At 50.2% G+C, this 22,625-nt stretch overlaps 1 protein-coding gene across 1 annotated transcript in view; it reads left to right on the top strand.

Annotated features, from left to right (window-relative positions):
- Positions 1-22,625, top strand: part of TXNDC11 (thioredoxin domain containing 11) — a 52,872-nt gene that overhangs the window by 12,765 nt on the left and 17,482 nt on the right. The window contains exons 5-7 of the mRNA XM_056866362.1: positions 1,346-1,439; positions 10,390-10,502; positions 12,662-12,862. Of these exons, the coding sequence (XP_056722340.1) occupies positions 1,346-1,439; positions 10,390-10,502; positions 12,662-12,862 (408 nt within the window). The remainder of the gene's footprint in view (positions 1-1,345; positions 1,440-10,389; positions 10,503-12,661; positions 12,863-22,625) is intronic.

The following is a 22,625-nucleotide window of genomic DNA, read 5'->3' as shown; positions in this document are numbered from 1 at the left end:
CTGCATTGTCAGAAAGGGACAGACGTGTCACATGGCACAAAATCCTCTCGGAAGCCATGCTACTACTTCCCATGATCTCTGCCCACACCTTAGTGTATGCACGAGGGCTTGGATTCACATTGCCTGGCCCGGTAGGTCTTCCCTTTCCAGTTTAAGTCTGCTGGCCTGTCATGGCCCAGGTCTAGCTTCTTTGGTTTTTGCCAGTTTGGAAAGGAACGCGATTTGAGCAGCCGTGACAGGCTCAAGGCCACTGCAAAGGCCTTTTCTTGAGTTGCCACTCGCCTAATCTCAGAAGGTGGGGGCATCCGAAGCAGGGCCTCTGAAGATGACCGAAGTGGTCAGGTAGGTTCATACGGGAGTAGGCAATCCTTCAGGTCGCTAAAGGTCAATAGCAGCACCTTGAATTACACCCAAAAGCATATTGGGAGCCTGTGCAGAGGTGGAACAAAAAAGAAGGGATTCGGTCCCTACAACCCACTCTGGACGGCATTCTCCCTGCTTGTTTTATGTTATCTTACTGGTTTATGTTATCTTACCGACAGCCAGTGTGGCGTACTGGTTAAGAGCAGTGGACTCTAATCTGGAGAACTGGATTGGATTCACCGCTCCTCCACATGAAGCCTTCTGGGTGATTTTGGGCCAGTCACAGTTCTCTCCAAACTCTCACAGCCCCACCTGACCTCAGTAGGTGTCTGTTGTGGGAAGAGGTTGGGAAGCAGATTGTAAACCAGTTTGATTCACCTTAAAAGGTAGAGAAAATTGGGTATAAAAAACAACTCTTCTTCTTTATTTGATTTAACACCAAGGAACATCCATAATAAATAGACCTGGCCGAGTCCATCAGCGTTGGAAACGTGTTCAGGATTTTCCCCGTGACTCGTGGAATATTGTGTGGGGTTCGGCAGTTTCCTTGGCTCTGCCTGAAGGCATGAGTGGGGGCCCAAGCGTACACTTTCGCTACAAGGAAGGAAGGCTGGCCTGGTTCAGGGCTTCGGCCTGGGAAAGGAGGATTTAACTCTTCTCTCCACCTTGTGCTCCTGGTCGCACAAGGGAAAAAAGAGGGGTCCCCCTTTTGCTTGGGGATGTTTCCCAACCAGAGTGTAAAGCAGTCTGGGGACCGGGAGCAGCTTCAGTCAGGGTGATGGGGAAGGGGAGAGTTGGCCCCTTTCCCAGCCCAAGCTGCCTCCTTCCCTTACTGGCTGCTTTTTGCAGGCAAGTGGCCTTTTTTGCAGATGCAAACGTTGGGGGTCATCGCCTTCCACGAATTCAGCCGGTGCCTCTCAGGTTTGTTTTTCTGTCGCTGGCTCTCTGCAGCCCCCTCTCTATGCTGTCTTCGTCTTTGCAGCCTGGAGTCTTGGGATATTTTGAATTCAACCATTCGCCTCAGCCCCCAGGTTACTTGACATTCTTCACTTCAGCCTTGCATTCCTTACACAAAGGTAAGAACGCCGCCCGCATGCCCTCCATTTTCAGTGTCTTGGGCTCCTGCCGTCTGCATCCGCCTCTCATGACAGCATCCTTTGCTGAGCCCAAGGCAGCAGAGTCCTTTCAGGCTTGATCTGAGGTGCACGGGAGGGGTGGCGTACTTATGGGTACAATTTGCTCCGCCTTGGTGGTTTTGATGGGGTTGGGCGGCCCCCTCAGTACAGTGCAGTGCCTGATGTATCTCGTGAGGCTTATTTGGTTTGGCTTCTTGCTGACGGTCACCTCAGCCTAGGGCAGGTCATCCCAGTGGGGCAGTCAGCCAGGACGGACGACAACATTTCCTGTCCTGTTTTGTCCTCTGCTGCCAGTAGGAAAGCACCGAAGCAGGAGGCAGGATGGCCTGAGATATTTGGGGGTGCAACGCAGAAAAAACAAATGGTGTCCCACCCTAATTAAACCATTTTGCCAGGGAAATCTGGTGAAGTTCCACAGGAATCAGTCCCTGAGCCATGGTGCAGCTCTTGGGGCTTGCCCCAGAGAACCTCCCGGTGGGTCATGCCCCATTCTGCACCACAGACCCCGCTGCATGAGGCAGTTGCCTTCACTGCAGAGCCGGCGCATGGGAAGAAAAAGGAGGCCGTACCTTTGAACTAAAGCATGTAGAATAATTTAGGAGCTTGGGTTGGGGCGGTGGGCTGATGGGGTATGGCAGAGTTGTTGGGCAGCTAGCATGCCGTGGTTAGAGTATTTGGCCAGAGCATGTGTGTGTGTATGTGTGTGTATTAAGTGCTGTCAAATCGCTTCCAACTTGTGGCAACTCTATGAATCAATGTCCTCCAAAATGTCCTATCGACAGGTCTTGCAGACTGAGGGCCGTGGCCTCCTTTATAGAGTCAATCCATCTCTCTTCCTGCTGCCTTCAACTTTCCCTAGCATGATTGTCTTTTCCAGTGACTTTTGTATTGTAATGTGACCAAAGTACTCTTTGAGTGCGGTTCCCTGTCCACCTAACTATCCTAGGGTCCAGTCCACAGTCCTTTAGTTTACCCATCAGAACATCATGGGGAACCCTGTCAAAAGCCTTACTAAAATCCAGGTAAACAAAATCAGCCACATTCCCTTGATCCAGTAAGCTCTTCACTTGATCAAAGAAGGAAACAAGGTTGGTCTGGCAGGACCTGTTGGGGACAAATCCATGCTGACTTCCCCAGCTCACCAAGTTGTCCCTCAGATGCTCGCAGATTGATCTCTTTAATATCTGCTCCAGTATCTTCCCTGGGACAGAGGTCAAACTGACTAGCCTGTAGTTTCCTGGGTCGTCCCTCCTTCCTTTTTTGAAAATTGGGATAACGTTCACCCTCCTCCAGTCTTGTGGCACGTCTCCAGTCCTCCAAGAGGTCTGGAGGATGATGCCCATAAAAGCATAGTAGGAAGTGCCACAGATGTATGTGTACAACCCTAATGGGCCCACACATCCAGGAACCAGTGTTGGCTATGGGATTCCTCTTTGGCAGGGGTGTCGAACTCATTTGTTACGAGGATTTAGGTAGGAAAAATCAAATACATAATTATAAGATGGGGGAGACTTGTCTGAGCAGTAGTGTGTGTGAAAAGGATCTTGGGGTCTTAGTAGACCAAACACTGAACATGAGTCAGCAGTGTGATGTGTTAGCTAAAAAGGCAAATTCGATCTTGAGCTGTATCAACAGAAGTACAGTGTCCAGATCACGCGAAGTGATGGTATCGCTTTATTCTGCTCTGGTTAGACCTCACCTAGATTACTGTGTTCAGTTTTGGGCACCACAATTTAAGAAGACCACAATTTAAGAAGGATGTAGACAAGCTGGAACATGTCGAGAGGAGGGCAACAAAGATGGTGAGGGGTCTGGAGAGGAAAGTCCTATGAGGAAAGGTTGAAGGAGCTGGGTATCTTTAGCCTGGAGAGGAGACGACTGAGAGGGGATATGATAACCATCTTCAAGTACTTGAAGGGCTGTCATAGAGTGGAGGGTGCCGAATTGTTTTCAGAAAGTCGGACCAGAACCAACGGGTTGAAATTAAATTAAAACAGTTTCTGTCTAGACATTAGAAAGAATTTTCTAACAGCCAGAGCGGTTCCTCAGTGGAACAGGCTTCCTTGGGAGGTGGTGAGTTCTCCTTCCCTGGAGGTTTTTCAGCAGAGGCTAGAAGGCCATCTTCAGCAATGCTGATTCTGTGAACTCAGGCAGCTCATCTAGTCTAGCCTCCTTTCCCCCCCCCCACCACAGTGTCCCACAGGTGCCTTGGAAGGGCCCCTAAGGAGGAACGTGCAGGTCAGAACCGCCCCCTTCTTGTTGACTCCCAGCAGCTGACTGGCCCAATGTTACTCAGTGATTTTCCGTGACAGAAGAGGGATTTGAACCCGGGTCTCCCAGATCAGAGCCTGACCCTTCATTTGGGTTGTGTCTTTGTGCTTGTAAAACGTTCCAGAACACATGAACACATGAAACTGCCTTATACTGAATCAGACCCCAGGTCCATCGAAGTCAGTATTGTCTACTCAGACCGGCAGCAGCTCTCCAGGGTCCCAGGCAGGGGTCTTTCATGTCACCTGCTTGCCCGGTCCCTTTAACTGGAGATGCCGGGGAATGAACCTGGGACCTTCTGCATGCCAAGCAGATGCTCTGTCACTGAGCCACAGCCCCTCCCCTCCAGTGATGCTGAAACAGCCCTTAGGAGAGGAAGTTCTCTTGCCTCCCCCTGGGTTTTCAAAGGGTGGTTTATCTGGTAAACAACAGTTTGTAGACGGGGACGCCAAAACGTTTTGTTCCGAGGCTCTGGCTCCCTGCTGAAGTGTGTTCCTGAGCAAGGAGCAGAGGTTGCCTGTTGTTTCCAAGTCGTGCATCCTGTCAACAAGATGCTTTATTCGCGTTTGCTGTTTATCTTGGACGGAGTTGAGCTATTACTTGTTTGCCTTTCGGAGTCTAGATTGGAAAACCTCCCTCGAGGGAGGAGGAGTTCAGAGGAGTGTCTGGGGGATGTTTCAGGTTCCATCCCCAGCATCTCCCATGGAAAGAGGGGTGGCGGGTGTCAGGAAAGAGCCTTCTCTGCCGGAGCTGCGGCCAGATGGGCCAGTGGTTGGGGCTCTCCATAGGTTCATAATAGGAGAGTTTGGGGAGGAGGGAGATCCGTTTCCAGATCATAAGGTGTGGAAGATCTGTGTGTTTGGGGTGTGTGTGTGCTAAGTGCACCCCTTTGGAGGCTCTCTCGACAATTTGGAGGGCAAAAGGTTTGGTTTCAAAAAGAAGGCAGGCAGGCAGAAGGGCCCACTGATGCCGGGCCACACCTCACTCGTTTTTGGCCACAGCCCTGCAGTGTAGGAGTGTCTCCGGTGGGCCACAGACTTGGCCCGGTGTGCTAATCAAGCCCCCTCGCTCTGAGACTTCCTCAGAAGCTGCTGTGCCAAATTGCCTGGCATGGGAGTCCTTCCAACCCCATACACACTGGAAAGTAACGACCCAGTTTGTCAGTTTAGTGCTGTCCAAATCTTGTGCTGTCTCCGTGAAATCCCATGCCGTCAAGTAACCTCTGTTGGTGCCGTGGCGAAATGCTGGCGTGTTGCTGGCTTTTCTGAGCGTTTCTGTTATCTATGGCTTTGTTCTCTTTTTTCCTGTTTGTTCCTTTGTCTGTTACGGTGGACTGAAACCAGCTTGAGCTGGACTGGGCGGAAGGTCAGGCCCGGGTGGCCGAGAAAATAAACTCTCACATGAGGAGCTGGACTCCTTTAATCGGGGATCTGGCCTCCTCTGCATTTCGTGGGGCTGCAGGAGAGTAGGGAGGGCTCTTGGGTGGCCCAGTCGCCTCCGGGGGGTCTGCTGGGGAAGGGGCAAGACCGAGGGAGGGGGCCGTCTATGTGGCTGCTGGGTGGGCAAGGAAGGAGCCCGTGGAGTCCAGTGGACGGACCCTTTTCTCTGCGGTATCTGGTGGCCAGGAGGTGTCTCAGGAGCCACGTGCGACTCTTCTGAGCACCCAGAATCCCCCAGTGTTTCAACCCCTTCCCACATTTTAGGAAAGCAGGCCAGGCCCTTGCCTGGTGGGGTTGGCAGGGCACAGGCAGTTCCCGCCTTGAAAGAGCCGCCTCCGGAGGAGTGGAGAAGCCATGAGCGTCCCTGCAGAGCAGGCCTCCCAACGGGGATGGAAGTCAAGGGGGCACCAGCCAGCGTGGTGTAGTGGTTAAGAGCGATGGTTTGGAGCGGTGGACTCTGATCTGGAGAACCAGGTTCAATTCCCTCACTCCTCCACATGAGCGGCGGAGGCTAATCTGGTGAACCTGGTTGGTTTCCCCACTCCTGCATACAAAGCCAGCTGAGTGACCTTGGGCTAGTCACAGCTCTCTCAGCCCCACCTCCCTCACAGGGTGTCTGTTGTGGGGAGGGGAAGGGAAGGCGATTGTAAGCCGGTTTGATTCTTCCTTAAGTGGTAGAGAAAATCAGCATATAAAAACCAACTCTTCTTCTCTTTTGGTTGGTGGTGCTGGCAGGTCTGGCTCTCCCATGAGCCGCGAAGGGAGCTGGGCCTTTCCGGGCTTATCCTTTTCTAAACAGGGCCTTCACACTCTCAGAGTTTATAGAAGTAATTCTACGTAGGAAGCGCTTACAATAGGGTGTGATTTTTCATTGGTACTTGGGTACCAAAGATGCGATTTGGGGTCCCTCCCTACACCAGAAGGTATTCTGGTCGGCATACCGTCGGTGGGGCTGGACAAAAAAAGGGGAGGAGAGCCGTGAGCCCAGAAGGACAGAGAGGTTTAAGTGACAGTAGTGGAGGAAAGACATGGACAACGCTGATGGATTAACTTAGTCCATTTACGCTCCCCCCTTTCTACCCAACGGGTGTCGTTCTCCTTTCCTCCATTTTATCCTCTACCCCACCTTTCTCCCCAAAAAGGGACCCAAAGGGGCTTCCGTGGCGCTCTCTCTCCTCCATTTTGTCTTCACAGCAACCCTGTGGTGTAGGCTAGGCTGGGAGCGTGTGACTGTCCTCAAGTCACTTGGAGAGCTTCCATGGTAGAGTGGGGATTTGAACTCGGGCCTCCCGGATCGCAGCCTGGCACTCAAACCACAAGGCTGCTTTGGATCTCTACGTGGGTTGGAGGAGGAGGAGAAGTCCGAGGGCACAAAGGTGGGAGTGAGAGATTGGTACTGGGGGGCAGGCAGGCAAGGGAGGCCAGGATGGAGGTGTCAGCCAAGGGCCGAATAGGCTTGTTTTCTGCCTTCCCTGTGGCCCCAAGGGGCCCTCCCCATGGGCCAATAGGACACAGATGCAGTGCCTCCGGCATGCAGTCCTAGTCATTCAAGACTTCAATCCCCTCCCCTTCCATGAAGCTCAGGGGGGCTTTAAAACCGCATAATCAAAGTGAAGACGAGGCGGGGGGGCTCCAAATTCACTCCAGGAGGTTCTTCCAGGAGGCGGGAGAAACCACACGGGAGGCTTGCAAGCAGGAGAAGGAGCCAGTGGGGACCCCAGGAGGAGGAGGAGCCTCTGCTGCGCTCAGGAGCCACCCTGGGGGGATCACCTGTGCTTAGCTGGCCTGGGAGAAGCTCTTTGCATGTTGCTCTCCCTCCCTCCCTCGCACACCTTCCTATGGGGCTGGCTGGAGTGGAAGGTCTGCTTCAGAAAGTCGGACCAGAACCAGCAGGTTGAAATTAAATCAAAAGAGTTTCCGTCTAGACATTAGGAAGAACTTTCTAATAGTCAGAGCGGTTCCTCGGTGGGACAGGCTTCCTCGGGAGGTGGTGGGCTCTCCTTCCCTGGAGGTTTTTAAGCAGAGGCTGGATGACCATCTGTCAGCGATGCTATGACCTTAGGCAGTTCATGAGAGGGAGGGGCATCTGGGCATGGAGTAGGGGTTACTGGGGGGGTGGGGAGAGGGAGGTAGTTGTGAACTTCCTGCATTGTGCTAGGTTGGACTAGATGACCCTGGTGGTTCCTTCCAACCCTGTGATTCTGTGAGGCATTTTGCGGGTAGCAGATCCCCTCCACGGCTCCTCTTTCTCCTCCTTCGCCAAGATTTCCTCTGCCTGCTTCATTAATTATAGATGCCAGCGCTTCAGGTTGGGGTGGGTGGGGGAGTGAAACATGAGCCCCGTCCCCTTTGTAATGTGTGTTTGTAGCAACTTAATGCCTTTTGTTCTTGGCAGGGCATCAGCACACACAGAAGCTCTTTGCGGGCAAGTCGGTGTGTTTGCAAAACGGATCTGCGTTTTCAACCAGTGTGTAAAGAAGGGGGCGAGGGCCGTTCTTAGGCCAGCCATGAAAGAGGATCAGCATGTGTGTTCTGTGCTCTGCTTTTTGGGAAGCTGAGAGGGGGCCCTTAAAACTCCCGGAATGACACCCTTGGCCTCCTAGAAAAGACACTGCTTGGCACCCAGTCGCTAGCTGTGAATGAAGGAAACGCTGGGCCATTTGAAATTGGAAAAGGAAAACGGCATTTTTGCTCTCCAGCTGGCTCAAAAAATGTCCGGAAGTCCTTTATTTATTTAATTTGTATCCTGCCTTTCTTCCTACTGGGGTCCCACAGCAGATTACATCTTTCTCCTTTCCTCCATTTTATCCATACAACAACTCTGTGAGGTAGGATAGAGCTGGGAGTATGTGCGACTGGCCCATGGTCACCCAGTGAGCATCCATGGCAGACTGGGGATTCAAAGCTGGGTCTCCCAGATCCTAGTCTGACGAACGAATACAAAAGCCTTTATTGGCATTAAAAGGGAAATCATGCAACAGAGTTTACAATAAAATAATGTTATACAAAATATGCAAATATCATACAATAAAATCATATTATAGGAACATGTGGATACACTAAGTTGGTTGCTTGATTATCACTATCCCAAGTCAGCCATTTTGTGGTGCAAAATTACGATCACGTTCTCTGATTGCGAGCTGTAGGAACCCCTGCCACCGAGTCAGTTATTAGTGGGTCCCGTGTGGTCATAAGGATGGACACCTTAGTTTTAGCAGGTAACCATTCCCTGTCAGCAAATAACGGGTCTATGAGTTGAGATCGGCCCCTAGCATAGAGCGAACACTTAAGGAGGACATGGGGAACTGATTCTATATCGCCCTCCCCACATGGGCAGACCCTGTCCAGATATGGGACTTTATTAAATCTTCCATATATTATGGCATATATTATGGTAATATATTTAATCTAGCAAGCACGCATGCTCTTCGCTGTTGGGATACAGTTAGACACGAGAAATATTGCGCCATAGAATGATTATACGGCCAAGACTCCCAACACAAGGGGGAACAACTACAACTTGCAGATCTTCTAAGCTCCTGCAGTTCTATGTCTATACTTCTATGCTTGATTCGATTTATTGATACGGTCTGTTTGACCAGCCAAAAGTTAATACATAAAATTATCTGACTTAATAGAACTGCAAAACTAATACAAATTACATAAAAATCTAATATTATTAAAATGTAAAATATTAATACATATCACTATAATTAACTTATCGTCTTAATATTTCTAAAAGTATAGCAAGGTTTAATCATTTTTTTCCATCCTATTTTTGCATGTTTTAATTGCGATGGCACAAAAATTGGCAGTTGGGAGCGAAAAGTGTAGAGTTTCACCCATCAGGAGCCTCTTAATCAGGAACTCAACTGGCTTATCAGGGAATCCACTGATCAGGGGAGCAATGAATTTAATATGGGCCTCATGATAAAATGGACAGCTGAACAATACATGTTCGGCGGTTTCGATGTCTCCTGACCTACAAAGGCACAGCCTTTCTGATCTTGGAATCTTCTTGTGTTTTCCTTCTAGGACAGCCGAAGGCAGAGCATAACATCTGGCTAGAGCAGGGGTGTCCAAACTTTTTTCAAAGAGAGCCAGATTTGATGAAGTGAACATGCGCGAGGGCCGACCATTTTGCTGACATTCTTAATTAAATTAATTAAATGCAAATTAACTATTTTTTGCAAAAGCCATGGCTACATTCCTTCCTTTCCCCAAAGCCCCTTTCAGCTCACCGGATGCCCCCCAGCTTCTAAATCTCCAACCTTCCTTCTGTAGGGAGGGAGCAGGAACTCTTCCTCCCCCCTCCCCCCCCACTCCTGTGCCTCTCTGGGACTGTCGACTCTCTCCCTTCAACCATGCCAGGGGTATTCTGTCCTCCCCTCATCTGAGCCAGGAAATAAACTGGTTTTCATTCTCATGGAGTCCAAGATTCAAACACTCTGACATCTCCCGTGCAGGGAGGAATGTGGTGTTTTTCTCCCCATGAGAGCCAGCATGGTATAATGGTTAAGAGCGGTGGTTTGGAGCGGTGGAGTCCGGGTAAGAAGGAAGTGGCCTCTCTAGGGTTTCAGACTCGCTGGCCTTCATTCCGGGGGGTGGGGCTGAGACAGCCAATCGAGGCGACCCTCCGCCCAAGCATTGCCCCCTCAGTCGGGGATGCAAAGCACAGGCGCAGCCCCCATGCACCCCTTTTTCTCTCTCTGCAAAACAGGCTGGGGGGCCGAATTAAATCGGCCCAGGGGCCACAATTGGCCCCCGGGCCGGACTTTAAACATGACTGGGCTAGAGAGTAGTAAATAAAGCTATGCTTGATCATCTCAAACGGTGCTTTTTCTGTTAGACAATACAGGGGATCCAAGGGAATTCCAGTTGCAGATCCTAGTCTGATTCTCTGGCCACTGGGCCGCACTGTGGCTCTCTCCCCTCATGGTCACGTGTTTTTGCCTCACAAACATGAGTTGTTTAGTACCTTCTGGGGCAGCTGACATGAAAGACGAGGAGGCTTACATTTCTTGTGTAAAATGGCACCATTACACCACACTGAATTGATTTCCCAGAATCCCCCTTTTCCAGCTCTGTGGGTTTCCTCTACCAAGTGACGGAAGCTGCATCCCAGCGGGAGCTCGAGCTGTTCCGCTGACCTCGTGTGTCCGTTCCATTTCCCCTTCTAGATTATCTTGGGACGATCCACTTTGGTGTGATCACAGATAAGCTGATTGCGAAAGAAATCCCGTTGACCAACTCAGGAAGTGTCTACCTGCACAGACACATCAACACCTCTCTGGTGAGTACAGATGTATTTGTTTAAAACATTTACATGTCGTCCCCAAGGCGGCAAACGTGAAGGCTTTAAAACATATTTAAACATACAATAAGAACATACAGACAGATGTACAAAACAACAAACAAATGGTAGGGCTGGTTTGCATATGTATGCCTCTTGGAGGACAGCAAGGGCCACAGCAGATTCGAGTGGCAGGTCCGGGTTCAAGAGATGCAAAGGAGACCTTACAGCAGAATGTGCTTCCGAACACTCGCGCAGACTGACTTTCTTTTCGCTGGAAAGCCACGGTTGTCCCAAGTGTCTCTGAGGCAGAGGGGGCAGGGGCGACTTTGAGCGGCTTCGTTCCTGGAGCTGCTCGAACTGCAGCTCTCAGCATCTGTTGGGCCAAGATGTGGCCGTCCACAGTTGCCCCAAAGTGGGTGAGTCGCCCTGGCCCACAGCCAGAGGTTGTTCTCGGCTGCTTTTAAGAAACTGCTCAGAGGAGGGTGCTGCATTGCATCAGAGAAGCCAAATCGCTTGACACTGATGCAGGCCTGGATTCACTGGAGAGCCAGCGTGGTGTAATGGTTAAGAGCGGTGGTTTAGAGTGGTGGACTCCAGATCAGAGAACCGGGTTTGATTCCCCACTCCTCCACATGAGCGGTGGACGCTAATCTGGTGAACTGGATATGTTTCCCCACTCCTACACACGAAGCCAGCTGGGTGACCTTGGGCTAGTCACAGTTCTCTCAGCCCCACCTAGCTCACAGGTTGTTGTGGGGAGAGGGGAAGGGAAGGTGATTGTAAGCCGGATTGATTCTTCCTTAAGTGGTAGAGAAAGTCGGCATATAAAAACCAACTTCTCCTCCTCCTCCTCCTCCTCCTCCTTTTTTTCTTTGCCTTAAGCAGCCAGTCTGGAAGTTCAGGAGCCAAACTCATTTTTCAGCCTTCAGATTTTATATTTTAATGACCATATTTTCAAATTATTGCTACCAAAAAACTTAATCCTAAACTTTTTGTGGTTCCTTGTGATTTTATTAAAGCCAAGACAAAAATGTTACAGTATATAAATAAATATTTGGGTAACCCCAGTTGTTATAATCACAACAAAAAGCTAACTTTTAATACTAACCCTACTTCTCCCCAATTTCTCATAATTTCATAATTACTTTAGCGATTTGCTCTGTTGAATTGAAAATTGGAACTGTTCTAGAAAGCAGCCAATTAAGAAACAAATTCATCCACCACCACTGACTGGTGGAAACTTAACATATAAACAAGCAACGACGAGAGATTCACACTCATGCATTTTTTACGGCATGCCGCAAACCTTATTCTGATGTGAAATAAGTAAGCTTTGTACTGAGGATTATCTGAGAGACTACGGTAAAACCGTTGCTGAAAATATGAGATGCCACAGTGACGGTCATCAAGCCCTGAACAACTACGTTTATGCATTATGAACGAACCCCTTGAAGGGAACCTGTTCCTCTTGCCTCAGTCCACCTAGACCAGTTAAGCCACTAAAAGGAAAGGCTGGTTCATGCTAAAGGTAGGTTGTATCAAAATAAAGTAGAGGCATCCCCCCCAGTTCTGAGGATGTCGACCAGAAACAAAAGCACGGCCCCTTGGAAACAGCCTGTCAGATGCATCTTTTTGTCAGAGTGACATCCGAAGTCAGAGAAAGGCAAAGTCAATGAGGCGGCCTCATAGGTTCACTTTAGCATCATAAAACAAACCGGTGCATTCCAAGCTGTGGGTTGGAAGGCAGAACGGAAGCCGTGGAGTGACCGAAATGACCTGGTCTTCTCGGTATCTATTATCCTTCCCAGCACTAAGGAGAAGCCAATCTATGTTCTTCCTGAATGGAGGGAAAAGAGAATAATCCTGCCTCTTTTTTAAAAACAGTGTTGGGAAAATAATTCTTTAAATTCTGGCAGGTGAGAACCCACACCCAAGGTGGTCTCCTGTGTGAGGACTCGGTTCCCCTTTCCTTCACAAGGACATGGGGACTTCCTGGTCCTTCTCCAATAAAAGCCTCACAGTTTTAAGAAGGACACATTTGAGAGCTGAAGATCCACTGTCCCTCCCACCGCTTGCAATGGGCCACGTTCAATGGTAGATTTATTTGATTTTCTGCATTATGCACCAATCCCAAGAACATTTGCCTTCCTTTCTAGCTCTATCCACATGAAGCCATGAACTACACTGCTGAAAATATTTGCCGGTGGGCCCTGGAGAACCAAGAAACGTTTGTCCGCTGGCTGAGACCTCATGGAGGGAAAAGTCTCTTGCTGAACAACGAGCTCAAGAAGGGTCCGGCACTGTTCCTGTTTCTCCCGTTTGACCCCTTAGCAGAAAATCAGCCGCTTGTTGATGAGGTGAGTGATCCTTTCCCCCACCCCCACCCCCTCAGGCGGTGAGAGCTGTGGCTATCAGTCACTTTGGGTCCCCAGTTGGAGAGGAAAACGGGTTATAAATATTGAAAGGAAATGCTGTGCCTCGATCGCTCGAGCAGAGAGCCAATGCTGCTTTCCAAGCAAAATGGTCTGGTGTGCCACGGTGCATTGGAGGGGGGGGCTTTATATGTGCCTACCACCGATCTAGAAGCTGATTGTAATGTCCGTGCCTGTCTTGACCTGCTTCAGATGCATTTATAGCCCTGCAAGTTCTGAATTTCACAAGACTAGTGCAGGACCAAACTTGTTAGGATTTCAGTTCACACAGTACTCTTTCCTGGGTTTGCAGGGGCTGGAATAACCCCCACTTCTGCAAAGGAAGGAAATGGACTCGCAAGCCCCATTCCCTCAAGTCCTGGGGGGGTCGGGAAACCCCCATGGCCTCCCCAAGTCTCCGCTTGGTGCCACCGTCCCTTTCCCTTACTCCTGGGGGCTACCGAACTTCCCCCTGGCTGCCACCAGCAAATCTGAGAGTATCAGATGATGGGAGGGAGATAATGAGAAGGAGGGCATCTTGGCCATCTTCTGGGCATGTAGTGAGGGTCACTGGGGGAGTGGGGGGGTAGGTAGTTGTGAATTTCCTGCATTGTGCAGGGGGTTGGACTAGATGACCCTGGTGGTCCCTTCCAACTCTATGATTCTATCTGCTACTAGGCAGATTTACACATCTGGCACTGCATTTGGTGGTGGTGGAGGGTGCCGTCAAGTTGCACCTGATTCATGGCGGCCCTGTAGGGTTTTCAAGGCAAGAGAAGTGGTTTGCCATCCCCTGCCTCTGCACTTATGTTGCTGATTGGAAGCGCCACCCTGGTTGCTGCATCTCCTGCTTCACTTGTACATAATACATAAAAGACCACCATTTAAACTCTCAATTAGATAATAGATAAAAAATTAAATGTCAAATGCAGTCCTAACTGACAGTGTCTCCAAGCACCCCTTGAAGAATGAAAGCACTGCTAGGCTGGCGCCGGCTAGTGTGGGAACCGTAAACGGCCTCTTTGCAGTTCTGAGCTGTTGTGCTCCAGGGATGGTAAGCTTGCCCGCTGCCCACACCCTTTTACCACTCTTGGGCACAAGAGAGGAGTTGTCTCCTGTGGTTTTCCTTCTGCCAGTCTTTTAGCATCGCGGCCTGTTGAGCATGCGTAGAGTGTCGCCCCAAGTAATCAAATATCGAGTTGGAGGGGATTTCTCCACACCAGGTAACATCCGGGCCTATTCAGGACACGCACAGGTGACTGACTTGGCAAGCTGCCTGGCAGGGTTCCTGTTGCTTCCAGGGGACGTCTTGCGTAACTTATTTGCTGCAAGGAGTAACAGAAACTCTGAGCCAGGAGCATTTCGTGATTTAACCTTCCAGCCTAGGGAGGACTTTGCCTTTGAGGCAGCTGTGTGGCGAGCAGCTGTCTGTTCCGTCTTTGCCAGCGCTGCTCAGAAGATCTTGCAGGTCCCTCTCCGCAGACTGTGAACTGGAAATACTGGTCGGTCGGTCTCGGTCTCGGTCTCGGTCTCGGTCTCTCTCTCTCTCTCTCTCTCTCTCTCTCTCTTTCTCTTTCTCTTTCTCTTTCTCTTTCTCTTTCTCTTTCTCTTTCTTTCTTTCTTTTGGGATGGGAGCCTGGGTGACTGGCCAGACCTGGGATGGATGGCGGGTTGACTCAAAGGGCGTCACCCTTTCCTGAAAAGCCATGGATGAGGCAGCCAGAGGCCAGGATCCTGTGCTTCAAGCCTGGTGGCTGGGCAGGAATGTTGGGGTGAAGGTGGTGCACATTTGTATTCAGGAAGGCTCTGGACTCAGAAAAACTTAATGGCAGCCTTAACATCAGCAAATTATATCGGCTAGAGACGAGTCCAGGAGCACCTTTGAAGCCACCAACAAGATTTTGGGTGGTATGAGCTTCCGAGAGTCAAAGCTGTCTTCGTCAGATATGAGCTTTGAGTCTCAAAAGGTCATACCTTGAAAATCTTGTTGGTCTCTAGGGTGCTCCTGGACTCGAATCCAGCACTTCTACTGCAGACCAACGGAGCTACCCTCTGAAACTTGCAAATAAAATGTTAGAAAAGGATTGATGGAGAAGTGTGAAAGTGAGGATTTGGACAAAAGATCTGAAAGCCCCACTAAATGCAGAGGTTTGAGCCTTCGTGTTGAGAAGTGGGTGAGCATTTTCTGTAAATGTCTCTGCCAAAGAAAAGGTAATTAAAACGCTACACCGGTGGCACCTTGTCCCCCTGTAAATGGGCAAAAATTTACTAAGGGGCTAAAGGGAATTGTTGGATATGTGGAGCAGCTAATGCAAATTACATACATTTATGGTGGGAATGCAGCGAAGCAGTGGAATTCTGAAATATGACTGCCACGGTGATCTCACAAGGTGTACAGAAAGAGTTGCCATTAACCCCTAAGTTTTTCTAGTTGAATTGCGTGGATTTCCTTCCGAAAGAAGTCCATGAATTAGTGCTTCATGCAGTAAAACCTCGGCAAGGTTAAGACTTGCCCAAAACGGGACGAGAAATATAATCCCAAAGAAGGAGTGGCCGGAGAAGCTCTCAGAGATGAGTGTGTTCGTCTGACCTAACTAACCTGTTCTTTACACAGCCAAAAGCCCGAAAAAGTTTGAAAAGTGAATTTTGTTTTTGTCTAGAATGTGCAGTTTGTTTGAGCCTGTATATTTTGTTGTTGATGTATTCAGTAATTTCTGTTCTACACTTTTGTATTATAGTTTATTTGGGTTTTTTAAAATAAAGTTTTAAAAAAGTGAGGATTGTGTTCCCAGGCTGTTGTTGGAGCACAAGAGCAGCCCTGAAAGACACCCCCACACACCTTCCCGGCTACTGGTAGCGAAGAGCCATGGGGAGGACACCTGGGGATGTTTTTGGTTGCTTTTGCTCTTGGTGTTAAATTGTGGAACTCCCTGCCCCAGGATGTGGTGATGGCTGCCCACTTGGAAGGCTTTAAGAGGGGACATGTTCATGGAGGAGAGGGCTATTCATGGCTACTAGTCAAAATGGATACTAGTCATGATGCATACCTCTTCTCTCCAGGATCAGAGGAGCAGGCCTATTATCTTAGTTGCTGTGGAACACAGGCAGGATGGTGCTGCTGCAGCCATCTTGCTTGTGGGCTTCCTGGAGGCACCTGGTTGGCCACTGTGTGAACAGACTGCTGGACTTGATGGGCCTGGGTCTGATCAAGCAGGGCTTTTGTTATGTTCTTATGTGGTGATGGCTGCCAATATGGAAGGCTTTAAGAGGGGAGTGGACATATTCATGGAGGAGAGGGCAATCCATGGGTTCTAGTTAGAATAGATACTAGTCACGATGCATACCTATTTTCTGCAGTATTAGAGCATGCCTATTCTATGGGGTGCTGTGGAACACAGGCAGGATAAATGTTGCTGCAGTCGTCTTACTTGTGGGCTTCCTAGAGGCCCCTGGTTGGCCACTGTGTGAACGGACTGCTGGACTTGATGGGCCTTGGTCTGATCCAGCAGGGCTTTCCTTATGTTCTTATGGAGGATGGGGCTATCCATGGCTACTAGTCCAAATGGACACTAGTCATGATGCATCCCTATTCTCTCCAGGATCAGAGGAGCAGGCTTATTCTATGGGGTACTGTGGAACACAGGCAGGATAAATGCTGCTGCAGCCGTCTTGCTTGTCGGCTTCCTGGAGGCACCTGGTTGGCCACTGTGTGAACAGACTGCTGGACTTGATGGGCCTGGGTCTGATCCAGCAGGGCTTTTCTTATGTTCTTATGAGGGGTGGTGGGGAAGGCCTGCAGCCTGGGAAGTGGGGTGCCAGCCCCCCATATCAGCTGAGGATGTGCCTGGAATCTCCCGGAAAAGCCTCCGTGACATGCTGTCTTTTTTTAAAAAAAAAAAATTTTTCTTGTTACATCATTTTCATTTTCATCATTCAAATATCATAAATGTATAACTGTCAGGCTGTTATCTCGGTTTAGATGTTTCCTTTCGTTTCTCTGCTGAACCGTCCAGACTTCAAGGACGGCTACACGTACCAAAGCCTGGGAACGCCACCCCTGGGAAGTAATGCTCTGTTTATGCTTTGTAATCTCCCGCCGTTTCTCTGCCTTATATTTCCAAATAACGGGCAAGACAAACCATAGCTGTCATCTTGCCTTCAATGCACTGTATTGCCTATTTGACCAGTAAAGCCATCTGCTTGGAATCTGATTGTCTCTGTGGTGATTTCTGGTTCGATGGGTCAAGAGCTTACATTATGACAGCTATTGACACTCTTCTTCATCGATTCTTTAGTCAGGCTGGAGCCCCGGAGGGTTCGCCTGCCACTCGGATGGGAGCTAGGAGGGCGCTCTCCGAGTGAACCGTGACTACTGCTTCTTGGAATTCTGGAGTACTCATCCGAGGATCCTACCCTTCTACGGGACATAGTAGCTGAACTCTTTAGGACTAATTCAGAGGTTTGCCGCTTGAGTGGACTGGTCCAGACACAGTGGCAATCTCTAGTGAGGGTTCTCTGGATGTTAACGTCGGAGGATACTAATGCTCGTTTAGACCTCCAGGATTTTGATCAGTTGCTGGATGATGCCCGGCTGGCAACTGAGGACTTACAAATACTAACCGGTTTATTGGATAAGCTTATTGCCCGTGAGACTCTCCCATCCACGGCTCTAGCGCGCCCTGTCGCCTTGGGGGAAGGTACCATGGCGGGAGCCGCACCGGCAGGTTTTTCTTTGGTACCCAATGCAGCTGACTGTCAAGCTGAAGCCAAGAGGGTCGCTATCCAGACGGCCCTCCTCTTTACGGATTGTACAAAGGATACCACGATAGCCACCTTGGCTCAACGTTTTACCTCGACGTTCGGCGCCGATGCACCAGTGGTCGCGGTCCGAGTGCAACCATTGTTAGGTGGGGATCCCGACCCCCTACTCACGCTCCTGGAAACGGAACTTTTACCGCACATTACCGCAGCTGCCGCTCTGAGACTTGAAAGCGCAAAAGCTCTCGCGGATAGGGAAGCTGCTGAAGCGGCTAAGGCGGAAGCCGAGGCTCAAGCCGCAAGGGATAAAGAACTGCAGTTGGCTGCGGATCGGGCGCGGACAGGCGGCCGCCCCAAAGACTCCGGAAGGAGCGGTCCTCCATTGGGTCTGTCGTTTTCCCCGGTATTTGCTCCGTCGCGCACGACCCAACACGCACGCCGCCTCGCGGAACGACTCCAAGACTCCGAGGAGTCTGAGGAAGAGGACTTGTATGGGGACAATTCTCAATGGGCCACAAGTTTTAGGACAAGCAAACCTCATCGTACAGGTGGCCCGGGTGAGGACGTTCACCTGTTACGAGCTCAGAATCGAGAGCTATCTGGCCGTGTAGATCAACTCCAGGAGCTAATGGAACGCTTGCTCCAGGACAACAGGCAGTTACAGCAGGCCCTGACAACCCCGGCACAACCCGTTCCACAGGGGGCCGCAGTACCGGTTCAGGGAGTGCCAGCCCAGCCACCCGCTAATGTGCCTGTTCAACCTCCGGTTCCCGGAGGTCCCGTTTTACCTGCACCCAGGGCACCCGTGCAACCGGGCCAACCCATGCCCGGTCCTTGGAAACAACTCAAGTTGAAAACTACTTACGATGGATCTCTCGAAACCCTGCCCTGTTTCTTGCATCAGGTAGACAGCTATATGCGAGAACAAGGACAGTTCTTCCCTACAGAGGACAGCCGGGTTCGCTATGTGGCTTCCCTTTTGACAGGTAAAGCAGCCGACTGGATGGTCCTCCAGTTCGACACCCGATCCCGCTCTATCCGTTCCCTCAACAACTTCATGACTGCCTTACGGAGGCGGTTTGAGGACCCCTTTCTGGGGGAACGAGCCAAAGCGGAGCTTCTACAACTACGACAGGGCTCTACTCCAGTTCGAGAGTTTGCCGATGAATTTCAAAGACTAGCAAGCAGAATTGTGGGCTGGCCCGAAGCCACCCTAATTCACCATTTCAGGGAAGCCTTACACCCTGACATTCTGAACTGGTCGTATATGTGGGGTGATCCCGACACCCTCGAGGATTGGATTCTATTAGCCGAAGAGGTAGAAAGCCGCCGGCGCTTTATTTCCCTTGTCCGCCAAAGAAACAAGGAGAAAAGCGTCCAAAAACCCCAGCCCAAGGCACCGCCCCCCAATCCACGGAAACCCGCGCATCCACCCCAGGATCGCGAAACCCGGTTTCAAAGAGGTGCTTGCCTCACTTTTGGGGACCTGGGCCACTTTGCAGCAGTCTGCCCACATCGCCCTGAACCCTTTCGCCCCAGCATGACAGCCCGAGCTAGAGGACGACCTCAACGCAGAGGCACCGCGGCCACCCGCAGCGCAGCGCCGGGAAGACCCACACCCTCTGCACTTCACGTTGAGGACTCATCTATCCTTCCTACATCGAATGACCCCGCCGGGTCCCGGATTACAAATGCCCCATTGGGGGACAACTTTCCTTCTTCTGATGAAGAGAACCCATGGAATCCTCCAGCTTTAAACCTGGAATCCCCCCTTGATTTGTCAAAAAACGACTCCGGTCTGTGGTGAGTGGAGCGTCTCCACAGACCTCTGCAGAATCTCCTGCTAAACCGAAAGCTCCCACTAAAGTGAAGGAAGTAGAAACCACCGTTTATGTGGACGCAGTTTTACAACACTATAAAGGTGTTCCCCAACTACCCGTTAAGGCACTCATTGACTCCGGTTGCGGTCGCACTCTCATCAATGAGGCCACATTTGCAGCACTCAAAGTCAAATCCGAGGCTTTATCAGCCCCCGTCCAATTTGCCCAAATAGCGCTGCCCATCACCGACCTTCTGAAAACCAAGGGTAAAGGAAGCTCTGCTACATTACCCTCCGCTAAAATACTGTGGACTGATCAATGCCAGACCGCCTTTGTGGCCCTCAAACGCCTTTTCACGTCAGAACCTGTGCTACGGCACCCAGACCCAAATCGAATGTTCATTGTACAAGTCGATGCCTCCGACGTAGCTATGGGAGGGGCCCTGCTCCAAAGAGGACCAGATGGTCTCCTTCACCCCTGCGCTTACTTCTCAAAGAAATTTGCGCACTCCCAATTGAACTGGCCCATTTGGGAGAAAGAAGCCTCGGCCGTTCACCATGCGCTTACTCTATGGCGACAATTCCTGGAAGGGTCTAAAGTCCCCTTCGAAGTTTGGACCGATCACAAGAATCTAGCCGCCCTCACAGGAACCCATAAGTTATCCGTGAAACAACAGCGTTGGGCAGAATTCTTTGCTCAGTTTCGTTTTGTCCTGAAGCATGTCCCTGGAAAACAAAACGTTCTCGCAGGTGCTCTCTCCCGATTGCCTCAATACCCGGCTAAACTCGATCGGCCAACAGACTCTTTATTTACGCCCGTGCAAAGAGAAGCCCTGCCCGTACTGGCTGTACAAACCCGATCCCAGACGCTGCCCCAGCGGAAGCACACGATAACCAGTGCGCAAGCTCCTCCAGCCCTACCGGCCGCCCAGCGGCCCCCACAACGGAAGCACACGATAGCCAACGCTCCAGCTCCTCCAACCCAACCGGCCGCCCAGCCGCCTGCAGTCTGCACACCACCGCACGTAAACGCTTCCCCCTCGTCAACCCCCATCACTGCTCCTACTACCACCGTAAACAAGGGGGGGTTCCCGTCTCCGAGTCTTTCTTAAATTCCCTTCGGGAACAATGCCTTATGGAACGCTCTGCTCAAACCCTGCCTCCTGGTGTAATCGAACAAGGAGGCTCTTGACGGATCTCCCTCTCAGCGGGGGAAAAACTGTGTTATGGGTTATCACTGACTTGTTTTCTAAGCAAATACATTTGGTTCAATGTGCGGGGATCCCCTCCGCTCAGAAGTTGGCCCGCCTCTTCGTGTCACATGTCTTTAGACTACATTCGTTTCCGCGCAAGATAATCTGCGACCGCGGAAGTAGTTTCGTTGCTAAGTTTTGGAAAGCTTTTCTCAAATTGGTGGGGGTGGAGCAGGGGTTGTCTAGTGCATACCATCCCCAAACGGATGGTCAAACCGAACGTGTCAATGCTGTACTTGAATGCTATTTGCGCTGTTATGTCAATTACCACCAAGATGACTGGGTGGAACTGTTGCCTTTTGCAGAATATGCCTACAATAACGCTGTACATCAATCCACAGGTTTCAGCCCGTTTTATGCGGTGTATGGACAGGACTTCGGTCCTATCACCCCAATAGAAGGATTAGAGGGGGAGGGAGATGCCGACATTGCCTCTTGGGCACACACCCTCCGTACAACATGGCCCTGGCTGGTTAGCAACCTAGACCGAGCCAAGCGCAAATACAAGGCGCAGGCTGACAAGCATCGTTCCCCCGGTAGGGACCTGCAAGTGGGTGACTTGGTATACCTTTCCACCAAAAACCTGCGCTCCACCCGTCCATGCCATAAGCTCAATGCTAAATACATTGGCCCATTTCCCATCATCCACCTCATAAATCCTGTCACGGTGGAACTGTCTCTCCCCAAAACTCTGAGATGTGTACACCCCGTTTTCCATATCAGCCTTCTAAAGCCCCATGTTGCTTTCCCACAATGGCACCCGGAGCCACCTCCTGAACAGCCCATAATGGTGGGGGGGGGGAGAACATTTCGAAGTCTCCAAAATCCTCGATTCCCGCATACACCACGGGGCCTTGCAATACCTGATCCGCTGGAAACACTTCCCCCCTGCCTATGACGAATGGGTTCGCGCACGGGATGTCTCCGCCCCCAAACTCGTCAACGCTTTTCACAATACCTACCCGGACAGACCAGCCCCCTTGCCGGATGGGAGGGGGCCTTAAGGGGAGCAGGATGTCAGGCTGTTATCTCGGTTTAGATGTTTCCTTTCGTTTCTCTGCTGAACCGTCCAGACTTCAAGGACGGCTACACATACCAAAGCCTGGGAACGCCACCCCTGGGAAGTAATGCTCTGTTTATGCTTTGTAATCTCCCGCCGTTTCTCTGCCTTATATTTCCAAATAACGGGCAAGACAAACCATAGCTGTCATCTTGCCTTCAATGCACTGTATTGCCTATTTGACCAGTAAAGCCATCTGCTTGGAATCTGATTGTCTCTGTGGTGATTTCTGGTTCGATGGGTCAAGAGCTTACAATAACATAAACAGTATCTTTTCAAAATATTGTCAAAGGCTTTCACGGTCAGAGTTCATTGGTTCTTGTAGGTTATCCGGGCTGTGTAACCGTGGTCTTGGTATTTCTTTCCTGCAGCTGTGGCAGGCATCTTCAGTGGAGTAACACTGAAGAGACACTGTCCTTCACTGTTACTCCGCTGAAGATGCCTGCCACAGCTGCTGGCGAAACGTCAGGAAAGAAAATACCAAGACCATGGTTACACAGCCCGGATAACCTACAAGAACCAAGTATCTTTTCAATCAATGTAAATATTCTCACATATCGACTTCCCCCCTTCCCTCCTCTATCTGTTTAATATCTCTGTTCTCCCCTTTGTATTTAAATTCTAATTCATTATAGTATTTCAATTGTAAATTTAAATGAACATTCAGCTATCTTAAAACATAAATTTTAACATTAATACTATTGCTACTTTAATCGGCTGAATTAAATCAATACATAGCCTTTAATATTTCCCCAGTTAAATTCATTTAAACAGTATGTCGTCCATGCCTCCCATTCTCCCACAAATTCCATATTCTCC

This window comes from Euleptes europaea, chromosome 21, assembly GCF_029931775.1.
Source record: "Euleptes europaea isolate rEulEur1 chromosome 21, rEulEur1.hap1, whole genome shotgun sequence".
NCBI classification, from domain to species: Eukaryota; Metazoa; Chordata; class Lepidosauria; order Squamata; family Sphaerodactylidae; genus Euleptes; species Euleptes europaea.
Note: the sequence above shows the minus strand (reverse complement) of the source record. Positions and strands in the feature narration are given on the sequence as shown.